General features: G+C 36.9%; 1 protein-coding gene across 2 annotated transcripts in view; it reads left to right on the top strand.

The window, feature by feature from the left end:
• The window catches only part of NUP205 (nucleoporin 205), a 94,361-nt gene that overhangs the window by 30,329 nt on the left and 46,401 nt on the right, over nucleotides 1-17,631 (top strand). For both annotated transcript variants that reach the window (XM_043967846.1, XM_043967845.1), the window contains exons 14-23: nucleotides 505-555; nucleotides 1,218-1,427; nucleotides 5,209-5,308; nucleotides 6,532-6,669; nucleotides 8,141-8,330; nucleotides 8,812-8,932; nucleotides 10,505-10,586; nucleotides 10,889-11,053; nucleotides 11,670-11,794; nucleotides 12,500-12,614. In XM_043967846.1, coding sequence (XP_043823781.1) covers nucleotides 505-555; nucleotides 1,218-1,427; nucleotides 5,209-5,308; nucleotides 6,532-6,669; nucleotides 8,141-8,330; nucleotides 8,812-8,932; nucleotides 10,505-10,586; nucleotides 10,889-11,053; nucleotides 11,670-11,794; nucleotides 12,500-12,614 — 1,297 coding nt within the window. The remainder of the gene's footprint in view (nucleotides 1-504; nucleotides 556-1,217; nucleotides 1,428-5,208; nucleotides 5,309-6,531; nucleotides 6,670-8,140; nucleotides 8,331-8,811; nucleotides 8,933-10,504; nucleotides 10,587-10,888; nucleotides 11,054-11,669; nucleotides 11,795-12,499; nucleotides 12,615-17,631) is intronic.

Raw genomic sequence — 17,631 nt, 5'->3', positions numbered from 1 at the left:
TACTTATCTGGGCATGTCACTTAACCCTGTTTGCCTCAGTTTCCTCTTCTGTAAATTGAGCTGGAGAAAGAAATAGCAAACCACTCCAGAATTTTTGCCAAGGAAATCCCAGAGGGGCTCATGAAGAGTCAGACACTACTGAAATGACTGAACAACAACTTAGGTCTACTTATAAACTCACATTTGAAAATCATTGTTTCAGTACTAATAACATTTCATCCCAGAAATGCCTTTTCATCTTCTGTTATTGGAGTAGGGAGGAAGGGATTTGTTTGTTGCTAATATTTGAAAATTGCTAAAATCCTCAGTAATTGATATTATACCTTTAACTGAAATTTACATTTATGAAAGCCCATGAGACATTAGATATGCTATTTTAGTCAGTGGGCACTTGTAAAATATAATCAAAGATAATGGTAACTGTGATAATTGATGACAGTCAAAAACCATTGCTTTATGGACAGACTAGAAATGTCTCTAATTTCTTTTCTTCTTATTTTTAAGATACTACAGACTGTAAGGATCCCAAGTCAGAGACAAGCAATTGGCATTGAGGTAAATAGTTCCTGTTAGTCATTAGTGTTAATTTCATACATTTCATTTAATGTTGGAGGAAGCTGTAAGAAACTGTGTTTTTTGTTACCATATTTCTATACTATTTTCAGATTTTATGTATTTTCCATTCAAGACTCAGGAGTTTTCTGTCAGTGCTGAATTGAAACAAATTCTGCATAGATCTGAATTAAAAGCTTTAATTTATCAGAGGCCTTGATGCAGCAAGGCTCTTTTAATGGAATTTCAGAATGCAAAATGGCTTGTAGGCTAGCCTTGTGAGCTGCAGTTTCTCATTTAAGTTGGGTTATTTGAGTCAGAATGTACTTCTTTTGGTTTTATGTCCAATATTTCAGTTTTGTTCTTTTAAATTTATTTTAGTAGAGTTAAAGGTTTTTGAAGATATACAGTGCAGTTCATCAATAGGGACACTGGATGGGAAATTAGGAATTTTTGCTTCTTTAATTACTTTGATCTATATATGTTTACAGACACACACCCCTTCTTTGCATTTCTTTGAAACATGAAAATATTTGTTATTTCACATCTTGCAAAAATGTTATGTTTAATGAGTTAATGTCTTGAGAGTCTCAGCTTCTGTTCTTCAAATGTCAAATTTTCTTATTTTTTAACTTTTGTCTTCAATGTTTGTTTCCATTGGTAAGGTTGAACTAAACGAGATAGAATCCAGGTGTGAAGAATATCCACTCACAAGGGCCTTTTGTCAGCTGATTAGCACACTAGTAGAAAGTTCATTTCCATCTAACTTGGGGGCTGGACTTCGTCCACCTGGCTTTGATCCATATTTGCAGTTCCTCAGAGATTCTGTGTTTCTTCGATTTCGCACTAGAGCTTATCGCAGAGCAGCTGAAAAGGTAACTTCCCAGAGGGATCTTGGCTTTTTTTTCCCTCAAATCTTTTTATTTGCTATACTGCTTTTGTATTAAAAATATTAGGTGAGGGGGCAGCTAGGTGGTACAGTGGATAGAGCACTGGCCCTGGATTCAGGAGGACCTGAGTTCAAATCCAGCCTCAGACACTTGACACTTACTAGCTGTGTGACCCTGGGCAAGTCACTTAACCCCAATTGCCTCACTTAAAAAGAAAAAAAATATTAGGTGAGGGCAGCTAGGTGTTGCAGTTGATAAAGCACAGGCCCTGGATTCAGGAGGACCTGAGTTCAAATCTGTCCTCAGACATTTGACACTTACTGGCTGTGTGACCTTGGGCAAATCACTTAACCCTCTTTGTCCCAACCCCCCAATTAGGTGTTATAAATGGAAGATACAGTGATGTCCATTGGAACAATACTGTTTTTATCTCATTTCTGTATTTTGAACTCTTTAGCACCAGGAATTGATAGCTTTTGTTTATTTCTGTAAATCAGGAAAAAAACCTGACTTTTGGTATTAAAATCAGAATATTTCTATTATTTACTTATATGAGTAAGTAATTGCTATTTGCTCTGACATTTTCCCCTTGACTTTATGAATCCTTTAGATGTCAGAAATCTACCGTGTGTCAGGTCTTTGACATTTTATGTATCATTAATTTCAAATGCATTAGAATGAATAGTTGTTCAGAAGTTTGTCAGGAAAAAAAGGAATTATCTGTAATGTTGAAATTGTGGCTGTTGAATTCACCTTCCCCAATTGATTTAGTTTAAAAGACCTTGTCTTGCAAGGATTCTTTATTTCCTGGACAGCTCATACCTTCCAGGCTTATAGAACCAGTCTAATTTGTAGTGCTGTCTCCACCTACCCTTAAGTGAGGACTCTTAACTGGGTCTTGACTCAATTTGGCTTAGATTTTGCCATCTGGGATAGCTCCCCTGGGATTTCATAGTTGCATTATTTTTCCAGGAAATTTTTCAAATGGGCTGTTTTTTACTGTCTTCTTTGTAGTAGGAATGAGTTCTCAAAGACATACCTCCTGAACTCTAAAAAACATATTATTAACATGTCTTAGGATTACATATAGTAACTGTATTATTACTAATACAAAAATATTTGTTTTATTGTCAAACATTTTATTATCAATTAGATGCTATATGATAACTATAGTACTTACATCATGATTACAAATATTTTATGATTTAAAAAAAATTTCCATTTCCAGAGAGATCACTGACTTTATTTTATTTTATTTTATTTAATCGCTATGACTTTAATACCTATTACTCAAGTAAACATTGTTCCATCTTGTTCTTTTTTTGTAATCCCATAAGTCAGGATTTCTTTTAACATCCACTCAAAAAACTTTTTATTGAAGGTATTGCACTAAGCGCTGAGAATCCAATGAAAGGTAAAAACAGTTCTTTTCCTCAGGGTGCTCACATTTTTCTGATGGAGACAATAAGCGAATAACTCTGTACACATAAGATTTATGCAGAGGAAATTGGACATAATCTTAGGGGGAAGGCAGTAGTGGGAGTGAATGAGGGGAAACCTGGAAAAAACACGGTATTTGTAGCTAATCTGAAGGAAGCCAGGAGGTGGAGATTAGGAGAACAAATAAGAGATCATTAATAACTTTGGAAAGTGTAGTTTCAATTGAAGGGTGATGTTGGAAGCCAGACCACAGAGGGTTTAGAAGAGGAGAGGAAGTGGAGGCACTGATTCTATACAGCTTTCTTAAAGACTTTAGCCATGAAAGGGAATAGAGAAATAGGGTTATGTCTCTAATGGGAGTTTTTCAAGGATGGTGGAAACTTGGACATTTTTGTAGACATCAAGAAAGCAACCCATAGAGAGGAAGAGAAAAGGAGAGATGGAAGATGAGAGTAGGCATAATAGAGAGGGACAGCCTGCTAGAAAAGACAGGATAGAATGGGATCAAGGATGCATGTAGAGGGGTTTGCCTTGGCAAGAAGGACAGCTCTTTGTGTAATAGCTGTAAGTGATGTTAGATAGGAATGTAGTACCATGTAATGTTTGAAAAATAATGAAAAGATTTGGAATCTTCCCTGTTATTAGTACAATATTGAATTGATTAGGGAGATGACAAAGGGATTGCTTCACTATAGTGAGGGCCCATATGAGATCATGCATCATAAATTTGTAATGGACACAGTCAGCATGTGATTTTCTTGGTTTTCTCTAGCTCCCCTTAGAAGCATGCCAACAGTGATAGCAGCCGATGATGGGAATAATCCACAGTTAGGGTTTGGGGAGGTATTAACTCCAACAGAATAAAGGCACTCAAGTGATGATGAACTGGTTCACCAGTAGGTCAAGATCAGGAAGGGATGAAGGTATAGCCAGTGTAGGACTAATGGTCTGGGAAAGAACTGAGAGACGGATGGAGGAATTGGAGGGCACGGTTAGGAGGAAGAACAGGATTAGGAATTGTAAGGTTGAGGGAAAGATAGAGTGATAAAAGATGATGGTCAGATAAAGGAATTTCAACACTCATGGACATGAAAGTAGAACACTTGTGGGTGATGACAAGGTCAAGTGGGTCAAGATCAAGTCCATCTCTGTGTCTGCCTGAGGTAGAGAAGAATAAGTCATGGGAAAGGAGTTGACTGAAGAATTTGGGGGTTGGGTGTTTAAGGGAGCGCCAGTATGTATGATGAAGTCCCCCAGTGGGAGGGCAGGAGTTGGGGAGGAGAGAAAGACCTTGAGTCAGGCACTAACCTCAAGGAAGCAAGGAGAGGGTCCTGGGAGCGGGTCCGTAACACATGTCAGAATCTTGGTTGGGTAGCCACCTTTTTTTTTGCCCTTTATGGTTATTATTTGCTCTGTGCCATTTTCCTTTGGACTTTGTGAATCTTTTCTTTAAACATTAGAAGATGTCATTTTTCACAGATGTTTGCTTCTCAGAGAACATAATTAGTGCTTTGGAGTGGTTTAGGTAATGTGTGCACACAAGCATCACTTGAGAGTTTGCAAGCTTTGGTTAATCAGAGGGAGTCACATGCTCGGTCCATTGTCAGCCTTCTTAAGTATATGGATGGTTAAGGCTTTGTGGAGGGAGGAGGAGCAGGACAGAAGAGAAGAGTGTACTTTTGTAGTATGAAATATTGAAACAAAGGGTAAAATTTCTTGAGGAGCCAGAGGCCAAATTAGGTTTTTTTTTAGTAAGGCAATGGGGGTTAAGTGACTTGCCCAAGGTCACACAGCTAGTAAGTGTCAAGTGTCTGAGGCCAGATTTGAACTCAGGTACTCCTGACTCCAGGGCCGGTGCTCTATCCACTGAGCCACCTAGCTGCCCCACCAAATTAGGTTTTGCGTAGTCAGCAAATATAATAGACTATAGTTCTTTAAAGTAAAATGATTTAAAGGCACGGATGTTTGCTTTATAATGTTTCTCATATGATGAAATCAAAAATTTTTTGAGTAAATTCTAATACAGATAATGGTTACTTGCCTGTATAAATATTAATGCTAATAAATAAGCCTTCAATTTTTTATTTGATCAACACACTCTTGTACATGAAGTCCAGAAAGACAGCAAAACAAAAGGTATTGTATTTTTAAATTTTCTTCTAATGGGGGAAAGAAAAGAATGCAGAACAAGTCACAAGTGCTATCAAGAAAAGTATTTTCTTTTTCTGGAAGCTCTCTAAGAGTATGTGGTTATAAGTTGGAATCTTTGTTATCTTGTGTCTGTCCTGCCCACTCCTAATAATGAAAAATGATTGATTTTATTTAGTGGGAAGTAGCTGAGGTGGTGCTGGAGGTGTTTTATAAGCTGCTTAGAGATTATGAACCTCAGCTGGAAGATTTTGTGGACCAGTTTGTAGAATTGCGAGGTAATTTGATTCTTTTTACTTTCTACTTTAACATATACTTTACTTGTGTAGTTTGGAAGTTAAAAATTAGGTATTTGAAAAAAATTCACTTCTGATATGTCTGTCACATCAGAAAATTAGGGTCATATCTTTTCACCCAGTATGGATTCTTTTTTTTTAAAGCAATAAACATTTTTATTTATAGTTTTGGCTTCCATTTTTCTATCCCTTCTCTATCTCCCCTCTCCCCTCCTTTAGGTGGCAAGCAAGCAGATACGGATTATACATGTACGATTAGGTAAAACATGAACATATTAGTCATTTTGTATAGGAAAACTTGAATAAAAGAAAAAAATGAAAGAGTGAAACATAGCATGCTTCAGTCCGTGTTCCATCAATATCAGTTTTTTCTTTGGAGGTGGATAGTATGTTTCATCATTAGTCCTTTGGAATTGCCTTGGAGCATTGTGTTGTTGAGAATAGTTAAGCCATTCACAATATTGCTGTCTCTGTGCACAGTGCTCACTTCACTATACATCAGTTCATACAAGTCTTTCCAGGCCTTTTGAAATCATCCTGCTTGTCATTTCTTATATCACAATAATATTCCATCACCATCATATACTAAAGCTTATTTAGCAATTCCCCAATTGTTGGGCATTCCTTTGATTTCCAATCCTTAGCCACCATAAAAAGAGCTGCTAGAAATATTTTTGTACAGATAAGTCTTTTTTTCTTTTTTGGGATGTCTTTGGGATATAAACCTAGCAGTGGTATTGCTGGATCAAAGGGTATGCACAGTTCTGTAGCCCTTTGGGCATAGTTCCACATTGCTCTCCAGAATAGTTGGATCTTTTCACAACTCCACCAACAGTGTATTAGTGTCCCAACTTTCCCACATCCCCTCCAACATCCAATATTTTCCATATTGTTATGTTTGCCACCAAGTATGAATTCTTCCTTGTGGAATTTAATTAGTTGATAAACATTTATTTATTTAGCAGGATTGAATATGGATTGAAATTTCTCCCTATTAAGGTTTCTAAGTCATTAATAAACCACAAAGCTCTCTTCAAACAAAAGTAATTACTTAAGTTAGTTTTTATTATGTAGTACTGTAAAGGTTGTGCATGTGTATTCTGTTTGGGAGCTTGTTATTTTAAAACAATAAATAGGTTTTTTTTAATGTTTAAAGATTATTGATTCTTCATCTCCTGGTCCTTGTTTTGGTATTTCCTTTTTAGGAGAAGAAATCATAGCCTATAAACCTCCAGGATTTAGTTTGATGTATCATCTTCTGAATGAGTCACCAATGCTGGAACTGTCTCTTAGTTTGTTGGAAGAAGGGGTCAAGCAGCTTGATACCTATGCACCTTTTCCTGGTATGTATCTGGATGCTATTTCTTACACATACATATTTACACACACATACACACGTGGTGGCGGGGTTTACATTGTCTTCAGGATCCCTGCCTTCAGTATTAGGCATACTTTTATTAGTTCACACTTTCAAACATTCTGTGATATACTATATGTTTTCAGTTCTCTAAAGTTGGAATGTAGAGATCTGTCAAAATTACTGTATTTCAGCAAAATTTATTGTAAAGTGAATATCTATTGGATATTAATCCCAGGATGTAATAAAATCACATTTCAGACAGCAGCATTATTAAGCCTTTTAAGAATGTGTATTTAAAAGAAATGTAATAGATGTGATTGTAGAGGTAGCATTATAGTTTTCCCAGTTTGAGTTTTTCACTATCTTCGGACCAAGTTTAACACTTCTCATAATATTTTTCATTCATAATAAATAAATTTACTAATTTCCTCCATCATTTGCCTTTTCTGGACAACTTTGGCTTAAATTTTTGGATAGGATGATATAATAGTATAAAATCAAACATTAAATGTCTATTCCTAAGGGATCCTGTCCCCTATCTGCTAGGATATGTTACTCAATAACAAGCTACTTTTCTTTACTAAACTCAGAAAATTATTGGGCCTGTGTTTACTGTTTTAGTAGTCCCAAAAGGTTTATTTATTAACTGACAGCTGTCTTCATTCTGAATGACATGAAAATATTATTTCTTTAATCTGGCAAAGTGCATTTTTTTGTTTGAAAATTAAGCGGTTGCTGGAATTTAACTGTTACAAAGAGGGGAGAGGTGGATGCTTCAGGTGGTGGTGACATCAAGGAGAATATGGTGGACTCCTTTTGTCAGCATAAGAACATGATGTAAATTTTTATTTATGCTGGTCCTTAAAATTTGAATTCACTATACTTCAGATTCAGTTCAGTAATAAGTGGATTTCCGTTAAGCTACTGAATTGTGTGATTTCATGGTTTAATAATTGCTTTGTGGGATCAGATTTTTTTTTTTTTGGGTGGGGTTAAGTGACTTGCCCAGGGTCACACAGCTAAGTAAGTGTCAAGTGTCTGAGGTCAGATTTGAACTCTGGTCCTCCTGACTTTAGGGCTGGTGCTTTATCCACCTAGCTGCCCCAGGATCAGATATTTGTAATGTGCCTGGATAAAGCCTTTATAGAATTATTCTTTGTGGCATAGATGCGTGGGTATGGATTTATGTTGATTACCTTTGAATTTGTCAGATGGTAATGGATCTTTAAGATCAGTCATTTACATGATTAAAACCTTATCCGTTTGTGATACTTAACCATTTGTCATTGTAGAAGGATTTTAGTGGTGAGAACTTTTCTTGGTCTTCAGGAGCTGTGGTTGCTGGTGGGATAGGGATCGCAGCTGGAGTACCTTTAGAAATTGCCATGTCACATCATATTTTAGTAGATATGGCACAGATTTTAGAGATTCTAAGTTCACTTTGTCAATTATAGGAAAGAAACATTTGGAGAAAGCAGTGCAGCACTGCCTCGCTCTTCTCAATTTGACTCTGCAGAAGGAGAATCTCTTTATGGATCTTCTAAGAGAAAGTCAGCTGGCTCTAATAGTCACTCCGTTGGAACAGCTATTACAAGGCATCAATCCCCGAACTAAGAAAGCAGATAATGTGGTTAATATTGCCAGGTAAGTGGCTGCTGAAGATAGAAAAAAACATAAAAAGATGAAGTTGGGATTTCTAGATTTGACAGGACTGCTGCTAATGCAGTGTATTTTTTTACTGCTGCCTTTTTAAACAGGATGTGATTCGGTTACTTCTGATGGAATATATTACTGTTCTGTTATTTCTGCTATGCTAATGGCTTAAATGTTTTCCAGGATCAGTTGCCTTTAAAACAATTAAGTTAAATGAACACAGAATGCTTAGTTTAAAATGTCAAAGTCATTACTTCTCCATATCAGCCTTGTTGTAGATTGTAAGAGTATATCCTCATTTTCAGTATTAAAGATTAAAAAAAAATTTCTCATATATGCCAGGTAACCTGTTTGGTTTAAATTTTGACTCACTAGTTTTGAGCTCTTGTTCTGCGTTGAGTCTGCATTCTTTGATAACTGTAGGAGGCCAAAATTTTCACTAAGATGTACTTCTAACATTAATGTTTTAAAGGTACCTCTATCATGGCAATAGCAATCCGGAACTGGCTTTTGAAAGTGCAAAGATCCTTTGCTGTATTTCTTGCAATTCTAACATTCAGATAAAATTAGTAGGAGATTTCACACATGATCAGGTAAACTCTGTGTGTGTGTGTGTGTGTGTGTGTGTGTGTGTGTGCACGCGCACACTGGATGAATATATTGTCAAAATATCTTAGAGGAATTCGCTCTTATTGATGAAAAATTATCTCCAAGGGGAAAAAATGTATACATATGGTTGTTCTTTATATTTAAGGATGATGATACAAAAAAGTTATCATATAGGCCAGTTTGACCAATTGTCTCTACACTGAGCACATTTAAAGACTTAAGTCATGTGACTTTGTAGCTCCAGATACAATTTCTGTTGCTTGGAACTACTTTTGACTGCTTAGCTTGGTTGTAATTGAGTCATTCTGTCTCTGATTACTGCTTATTGGCTTGACCTGTCTCTTTTTGTGGTTTCCCAGCAGTCCCCGTCTATGCCATATCATTTGATATTTTGCTTTTTCATCTCTTTTACATTTTGGTTCTCACTATCCTTTGAACAGTTTTCACATTTCTGACAATTGTCACACTTCTGCTTATCAAACACCAGCTGTTTAAAGGAGCCTCTTAACATTGGGGCTGTTGTTTAGAAGATTAGAAATTCTTCTAATGGATAAGAAGAGTATCTAAACCATGGGCTCCAGATGTATAAAATTGGTGATGATGTCTCTGTAGAAAGCATAATTGAATTTCATTTAGTCTTGAAAAATAGAGTAATTTAATGTGGCTTTTAAAAGTGTCACTTCATTTTTCTTTTTTCTTTTTCTTCATTTTTCAAAGGGAAAAGTGCTAGCAACATGCTTTGGACTTGTTAAACATGAAGTGTTTTTTGTAGAGAGACTAACAATTTCACAAAATCTCTCAAAAGAGCAGAGAACTCAGTTAATCAGTAAACAGTTATTAAATGTGCCAGGCACTGTGCTAAGTACTGGGGATACAAAAAGAGGCGAAAGAGAGTGCCCGGCCCTCGAGAAGCTTATAGTCTAATGAGGGAGACAACATGCAAACAAATATATACAAAGCAAGTTATATACAGGATAAAAAGGAAAGAATTAAAAGAGAATAGAGGGGCAGCTAGATGGTGCAGTGGATAAAGCACTGACCCTGGAGTCAGGAGGACCTGAGTTCAAATCACCGCAGACACTTGGCACTTACTAGCTGTGTGACCCTGGCCAAGTCAACCCCAATTGCCTCACCAAAAAGGAAAAAAAAAAAGCTTCCTGTGAGCAGGTATAATTTTAGTTGGGACTTAAAGGATGCCAGGGAGGTCAGGTAGTCCAGGGTGGAGGGAGGGAGAACATTCCAGGCATGGGGGATAGCGTGAAACAGCCAAGAGACCAGTCTCACTGGATTGAAAAATGTGTCTTGGGGTGTAAGGTGTAAAAAGACTAGAAAGGTAGAAGGGGCCCTGGGGCTAGGTTAAAAAGTATTTAAATGTAGCTGTGTGACCCTGGGCAAGTCACTTACTCCTCATTGCCCCCCCAAAGTAAATGAAATTTACTTAATTTGTTGAAAAAGTGCATCTTTTAGTTCACATGGATATTTATACTCCTATATTCCCTGATTTATGATTCAATTTTTGTACTTTTTCTTCTTCTACCTATCTCTGATGATTTCAGAGTGTAAGCCAGAAACTGATGGCTGGATTTGTGGAGTGCTTGGATAGTGAAGATGCAGAGGAATTCATTAATCCAGAAGAAGGTATGCTGAATTCTGGGTTATATTAATGTGATGTTTATTTATATTAATGTAGTTAAGTGAGTAAAGGAAAATGAATGAAACAAAAACAACTCAGTAGTAGAGTCAGAAAATGGAAGGCCACTTATCAAAAAAATTTCAGGAAACTTTTAGGGAAAAAAGAAATAGTGCAAAATAGTGGAAGATTAGGTAAATTTTAACTTAGAATAAACAGTTGAACTATTTGTGTAGAACAAAATATGTCACTTTATTCACATTAACTTTTTTATGATACTGTCACCTTGCTTTTTTATTTCTTAATGAAGAGTTAGAACCTGATAAGAAGTTAGCACGAATCCGTCACGAAACAAGAATCCACATCTTGAATCTTCTCATCACTTCTCTGGAGCGCAACCCACCCAATCTTGCCTTATATCTCCTGGGCTTTGAATTGAAGAAACCTGTTAGTACTACGAACCTCCAGGATCCAGGTATGGGAGAACAGATATGTAGACTTAACATTTATTTCTCAATTAGGGTGACCTAATTATATTTGATGGTGTGTGTTTCTGGAAATCTGATAAGTCTGTCTGGGATAATTGAGGAGTTAAATCTTGGCCTTTACTAATAACTCATAATATTGTATCAGTTCTCAGCCAGTGGATTGACATTGCCCAGACTTCCTTCAGTTTAACATTTGACTTATAAATACAGTAATTAGCATGTTTCTTACTGGGTTTTCCTGTCTCATTCAGGCAGTAGGTGCAGTGGTCACTACTCATTGGCACAGAACCTCTGACCTGCTGAGTTTCTGACCTGCACTGGTTTGCTATCCCTTAGGCAGCTTGGTAGCCACTGACCTACTCTTGTTAGTTAGTGTGACTTGGTGCAGATGCTCCATTAACTTAGGCTCACTGGAACTCAGAACTCCTGAGCTCCAGTGATTCAGTAGTAGGGATTATAGGTGTGTGCAGCCACCCCTGGATATAGCTTTTAAAGGAAAATTCAGTCCAGTTAAATGTTTTGTAAAGAGTAATTTTTGTAATGTTATTGGAAGTTCAGGAAGGACGTTAAGAGGAATCATTTTTGCTTTTGCCTTGAATTCAGGAGTCTTAGGTTGCCCTCGGACTTGTCTTCATGCCATATTAAATATCTTGGAGAAAGGAACAGAAGGGAGAACTGGTCCTATGGCAGTAAAGGAATCACCTCAACTTGCGGAACTGTGCTACCAGGTATAGAGAATATTGCTCAGTTTTTTAGACCAGGAACTAAAATGGATCTTGTAAATACAAAATGAATTTAGGATGGTTGTGTGACTAAGTTAGAGTGAGCACCTTTGCATTCTTTTTTTTTTCTTTTTACCTTTGCATTCTTTAACTGTTGTTGCCAGTTACTCATTGAAAGGTCAAATTTTGGAAGAAAAGAACCAAAAAAGACCAAGAGGCAGCTTGTGTTCTTTTGTTCTGCTGAGATTTTTGGTGGGAAGGTAATGTTTTAAGTAAGATGGTCTGGAAGCCTTTTGTGTTACACTGAGAATTTTCGCGCGGTTTTGGTTATATTTACTGGGATTTGATTCATATGAATCTTTGTCCTCTGTGCCTCAGTGTCTTCATCCCTAAATTGTGAATATTTCAGAAAGTCAAATTATAAATACAAAGCATAGTAGAATTCTTCTGCCCTCTTCCCCACATAGGTACAAAATAATGATTCAAATAATTAAGAGTTTACATAGTCATAAATTTCTTGCTGTATATAACTTCTTTAGTCATGGAAATGTGTTTGGCCATCTTGTTTGGTTGTTTATAATGTTGTGGAGCCAATGCTGGTGAAATTCACTTTACCTTCATAGAACTAATTTTATAAAATTCTTTATCTTTGAAATGTTGTAGCTGATTTAATACTGCTAACTTAAACATCTGCTTATTTTAATTACATAGGTTATTTATCAGCTGTGTGCATGCTCAGATACATCTGGTCCAACTATGAGGTATTTGAGAACCAGCCAAGATTTTTTGTTTTCTCAGTTGCAGCATCTACCATTTTCTAACAGAGGTATGACTTTTTTTCATCATTCAATCAAATAAGCTTTGTAAGCATTTACTATATGCCAGGAACTGTACCAGGTACTAAAGATATATAGGAAATGATGAAATCGTCCCTGAGCTCAAGGAGCTTATATTCTGTTGGGAAGACCACATATACATATGTTGTGTGTACAGAATAAATATATGCAGAATAGATACAAAAGTTAAATATAAGGTAGGTAGGGAGTAAATCCACTAATTTCATTTTAATTTGTCCTCTAACTTTTGAGGTACAACTATATAATATTGGTGGAAGTTTTTTTGATTCTTTTTTTGTATGATCTATCACTTTTGTTTCATGGGGTCCAGAAGGTTGATATTTGAGCTGATTGTATAAAGTTTTAAAAACCTAGCCTTTCAAGGGTTATGGCTTAATTCCTGGACTAGCTATTAAAATTATGAAATTACACTTAAGAGAGAGGAAAATGAAAGAAAGTGCTGGGAATATTTCAGGGGGGAATTGTAAAAATCCACTCTATTTTTGTTTGTCCAGATTGCAGTAAAATCACTTCAGAGGATTCAAACCCTTTGTGCAAAAATTGGTTCAGTGAATAGACTCCACTTATGACATTGGTGTTAGGATAGAGGACTAATACTGGTGATGGAGGCTAACCAAGTCATTTCAGAATTTTTCCTTTCTATACATGCATGTACCACATAGAGTGGCCCTGACAAATATCACTTGGTTATAATGTTAATATATTATAATAATGTTCTACTCTAGTCTTCCTACTAATCTCCAGAAACATGTCCAGTTGAGCTTGTGCTCAGTTTGAGCATGTGCTCTTTACTCTAGCTGTCTGTCTCTTGTCATGCAGGTATGTTAAAAACTTCCTAAGTAGTTAGTTAGCCCTCTTCTCCACCAAGTGACATCAAGCCTATTCATTCTTCTACTTAATTACTTTTTTTTTTTTTTGGTGGGGTATTGGGGATTAAGTGACTTGCCCAGGGTCACATAGCTAGTATGTGTCAAGTGTCTGAGGCTGGCTTTGAACTCAGGTCCTCCTCTATCCCGGGCCAGTGCTTTATCCACTGTGACACCTAGCTGCCCCAATACTGAAACGTGTTTTTAAAAAAAATTTTTTTGGGGGTGGGGCAATGAGGGTTAAGTGACTTGCCCAGGGTCACACAGCTAGTAAGTGTCAAGTGTCTGAGGCTGGATTTGAACTCAGGTCCTCCTGAATTCAGAGCCAGTGCTTTATCCACTGCGCCACCTAGCTGCTCCCTTACTTAATTGCTTTTGGAATAGGAAATGAGAAAAGAAAAAGTTGAGCTTAAAAAAACCAAAAACAACTTGTACCCAATTAATGCATGTTCAGAAAGAACCATTGTCCCTGCTTTGCTCTCTTGAAAAATAGGACCCACATCTCTAATTCCAGACTTCAGCTCTAGTCATGTACCCTTCTACTTGTGGCATTATTTCCTTTTTTTTTTTTTTTTGTTGGTGAGGCAATTGGGGTTAAGTGACTTGCCTAGGGTCACACAGCTAATAAGTGATGTGTCTGAGGCCGGATTTGAACTCAGGTCCTCCTGAATCCAGGGCCGGTGCTCAACCCACTGTGCCACCTAGCTTCCCCTATTTCCTTATTCTTATGGGAAGATTGGATGGATTATAACTTTTACAGCTGTGGACATTTAAAAAACAAAAAAGAATCAACATCCAAACTCATCTTGGAGCCCTTAGCTTTTATCCCAAAACACTCAATCCCATCTGCTTAGCATAATTCCCTCTGATGTTTGTAAAGATAGATGTTATACTATGATGTTTAAAATCTAAATTGTGTGATCGCCTTAAATTAAAAAGCCTCAGTACCCGTCTTTGGGTATTAAACATTTATTAAAGCATACAGATATTTACAAGGAGTTCAGAAAGTTAAGAAAAAGAAGTCCTACCTAGCCTAGAGTTCCAGCTTGGTTGGGTTCTTCCTCAAGTTCTCCTTCACAAGCCTGCTTTAATCAGGAACCAGGAACTCTCCAGCAAGCTGTTTGTGGAAGCTTTTTATAGGTCTGGAACAGGGGCGGTCCTTTCACACTGCTTCAAGGTGATTGGTTGGCGTCATCCAAATCCATTGGCTTTGAAGGTGTTCTCAAGTTGAGTTCACAGTCTAGTTTCTGAGAACAATACCTTCTTAAGGGATAGCCAGGTGGGATTACAATCCAGTTAACTTGAAGTAGGCTTAATCAGTAGTCAATCACTCTCACTTGATTCAATCAGTATAGATTGATCTCCAGGTGGGTCTTTGAGAATCTGCTAAATCCCATTATTTCATCACAATACTTTTATTTTTTTTGCTGGGCAATGAGGGTTAAATGACTTGCCCAGGGTCACACAGCTAGTGAATGTCAAGTGTCTGAGACCAGATTTGAACTCAGGTCCTCCTGAATCCAGGGCTGGTGCTTTATCTACTGCCATTTTGCTGCCCCCTCTTACTATAGTTTGTCATTGGATTTTTTGGTCATTATTTGGTCTGGTCCAAACTTCAGGGTTTTGCTGGAGCAGGTTTGTAAGAGTAAGTAAGGGCAGCAGTTGGTGGGGGTTGATTCTTAGGTTACCATTTTAGCCATTAGCCTTCTAGAGCAGAGGTGTCAAACATGCAGTTCACAGTACTCCTTAGTGCTACCAGAACCATAAAATAAAAGTGAGAAATACTTATTAATAAAATAGAAGTACAGTAAAGCCCCCAGCTGCCCCTGATGTTATACTTTTATAATAGGAATCTGGCCTATCTGGTATTTGTAATTTTGTTGCTGATGAATTATTTGTCCCCTGCAACATTGTTTCACCCATAGTTGCCTAAATTTAACTCATCTGCTAACATTGGGCTTTTGTTTTTATTTTTCAGATTTTTATGATTGTTCTGTTACTTTTTTTTTAGTGGATTGTTCTGTTATGTTTACCAGTTAAGGATATTAGTTGGGATATGCCTCTAGTTGTTTAAATTAGGAATAGATTTTGAGGGCTGCTGTATCCAAACCCAGACCCAAACTGGCCAATAGTATTTTGCTTAATGTGTTTTTAAAACTTGGAGTCCTATCTTAATCAAGACTTAGTAGTGCATATTTAACAGTTATCTTAAAAAATGTCAGCTCATTCTTTTTTTTTTTTACTACTTTGCCATTTTTATGAGTTAAACTTAACAGAATAGAAACAGGCATTCTAGTATCTTTCCTGATGCCCCCAATTGTGAGTGCTTTCTACCTTCTCAAAAAAAGCCCTATTTCTTTTCTGTGTTAATTTTTTTTCTTCAGTAGAATTTAAACTCCTTGAGAACTCCACTATTCTTTATGTCTGTGTTAGCATGGTTTTTTTTTTTTGGTGAGGCAATTGGGGTTAAGTGACTTGCCCAGGGTCACATAGCTAGTAAGTGTTAAATGTCTGAGGCTGGATTTGAACTCAGGTCCTCCTGACTCCAAGGTTGGTGCTCTATCCACTACGCCACCTAGCTGCCCCCCTATAGTAGATATTTAATGAATGCTGGTTGAATTGAGCTGTGAAACATATATTATTATTAAGGTAGAAATCACAAGAGAAAAGATGATTCTCCACTATTATTGAATGATATCCAAAATGTGCCCCTCATTATTTTATTTTATTTTTATTTTTATTTTTTTTTGGCAGGGCAGTGAGGGTTAAGTGACTTGCCCAAGGTCACACAGCTAGTTAAGTGTCGAGTGTCTGAGGCCGGATTTGAACTCAGGTACTCCTGAATCCAGGGCCGGTGCTTTATCTACTATGCCACCTAGCTCCTCCCCCCCATTATTTTAAGTGTTTTTTTCAAATTCTCAAAAATTAATTTTAAATTTAAAAGAATATATAGCATTTGCATTATAATATCAAACTATATAGTATCAAATCTTTCAAGTCCAATAATCATTCCATTGTCTAGAAGTATCATCTGAAGTGATTTTCAAGTATGATTTAGAGTTCTAGATTCATTTTAGTTGAGCATTTTTTAGGAGATGGTGTGTCATGTACTGTTCTTGGTGCTGGAGATACAAAGAAAAAGTAAAAATAGGACTTTGTCCTCAAGAAGATTACATTCTTTTTTTTTTTTTTTTTGCAGGGCAATGGGGGTTAAGTGACTTGCCCAGGGTCACACAGCTAGTAAGTGTCAAGTGTCTGAGGCCGGATTTGAACTCAGGTACTCCTGAATTCAGGGCCGGTGCTTTATCCACTGCGCCACTTAGCGGCCCCCAGAAGATTACATTCTAATGGGAAATACTGCATGTATGTAAAGAAGTATAAAATATACATGTTCAGTTAGTGTACAAAAAACTGTGCCACTAATGAGGATTTTAATTTTTCCTCTGTCTGCATTTGCTTTTTCTTATCTGTTAAATATACTTGTTTTTTCAGGATGTTTATGATAGTTCTTCTAAGTGAAATAAAGCTTTATTGAAATTAAATGAAAAAGCCTTATTACTCTCCCTCCTCACACCCACCTCTTTTTTACTGACTTTTTCCAAGATTTACTTCAAATCTCATCTTCCTTCGGAGGCTTTTCCTGTTTTCCCCAGCTACTAATGCCTTCCCATTCCATCATACTCCATCTACTTTGTAAATATTTTGTATATATTAGTTATTTATACATTGTCTCTCCCATTAGAATGTAAACTTCTTGGGGCAGCTAGGTGGCACAGTGGATAGAGCACTGGCCCTGGATTCAGGAGGACCTGAGTTCAAATCTAGCCTCGGACACTTGACACTTACCAGCTGTGTGACCCTGGGCAAGTCCCTTAACCCCCATTGCCTCACCAAAAAAAATAATAATAATAAAAAAAGAATGTAAGCTTCTCGAGGGGAAAGTCTATTTTTTTGCCTTTCTTTGTATCCTCAGTGCTTAACATAGTACTTGGCTCATATTAAGTACCTAAGAAGTGCTTGTTGATTGACTGCCAAATAGCAGGTCTGGTCTTTTTGCTTAGATAAGTCTGTTTTTATGCCCATGTATTCATTTTTGTCATTATTATCATCTTCATTAATA

The sequence above is a fragment of the Dromiciops gliroides genome, chromosome 5, assembly GCF_019393635.1.
Source record: "Dromiciops gliroides isolate mDroGli1 chromosome 5, mDroGli1.pri, whole genome shotgun sequence".
In the NCBI taxonomy this organism is placed as follows: Eukaryota; Metazoa; Chordata; class Mammalia; order Microbiotheria; family Microbiotheriidae; genus Dromiciops; species Dromiciops gliroides.
The sequence above is the reverse complement of the archived record's forward strand: the minus strand, read 5'-3'. Positions and strand labels throughout refer to the sequence as shown.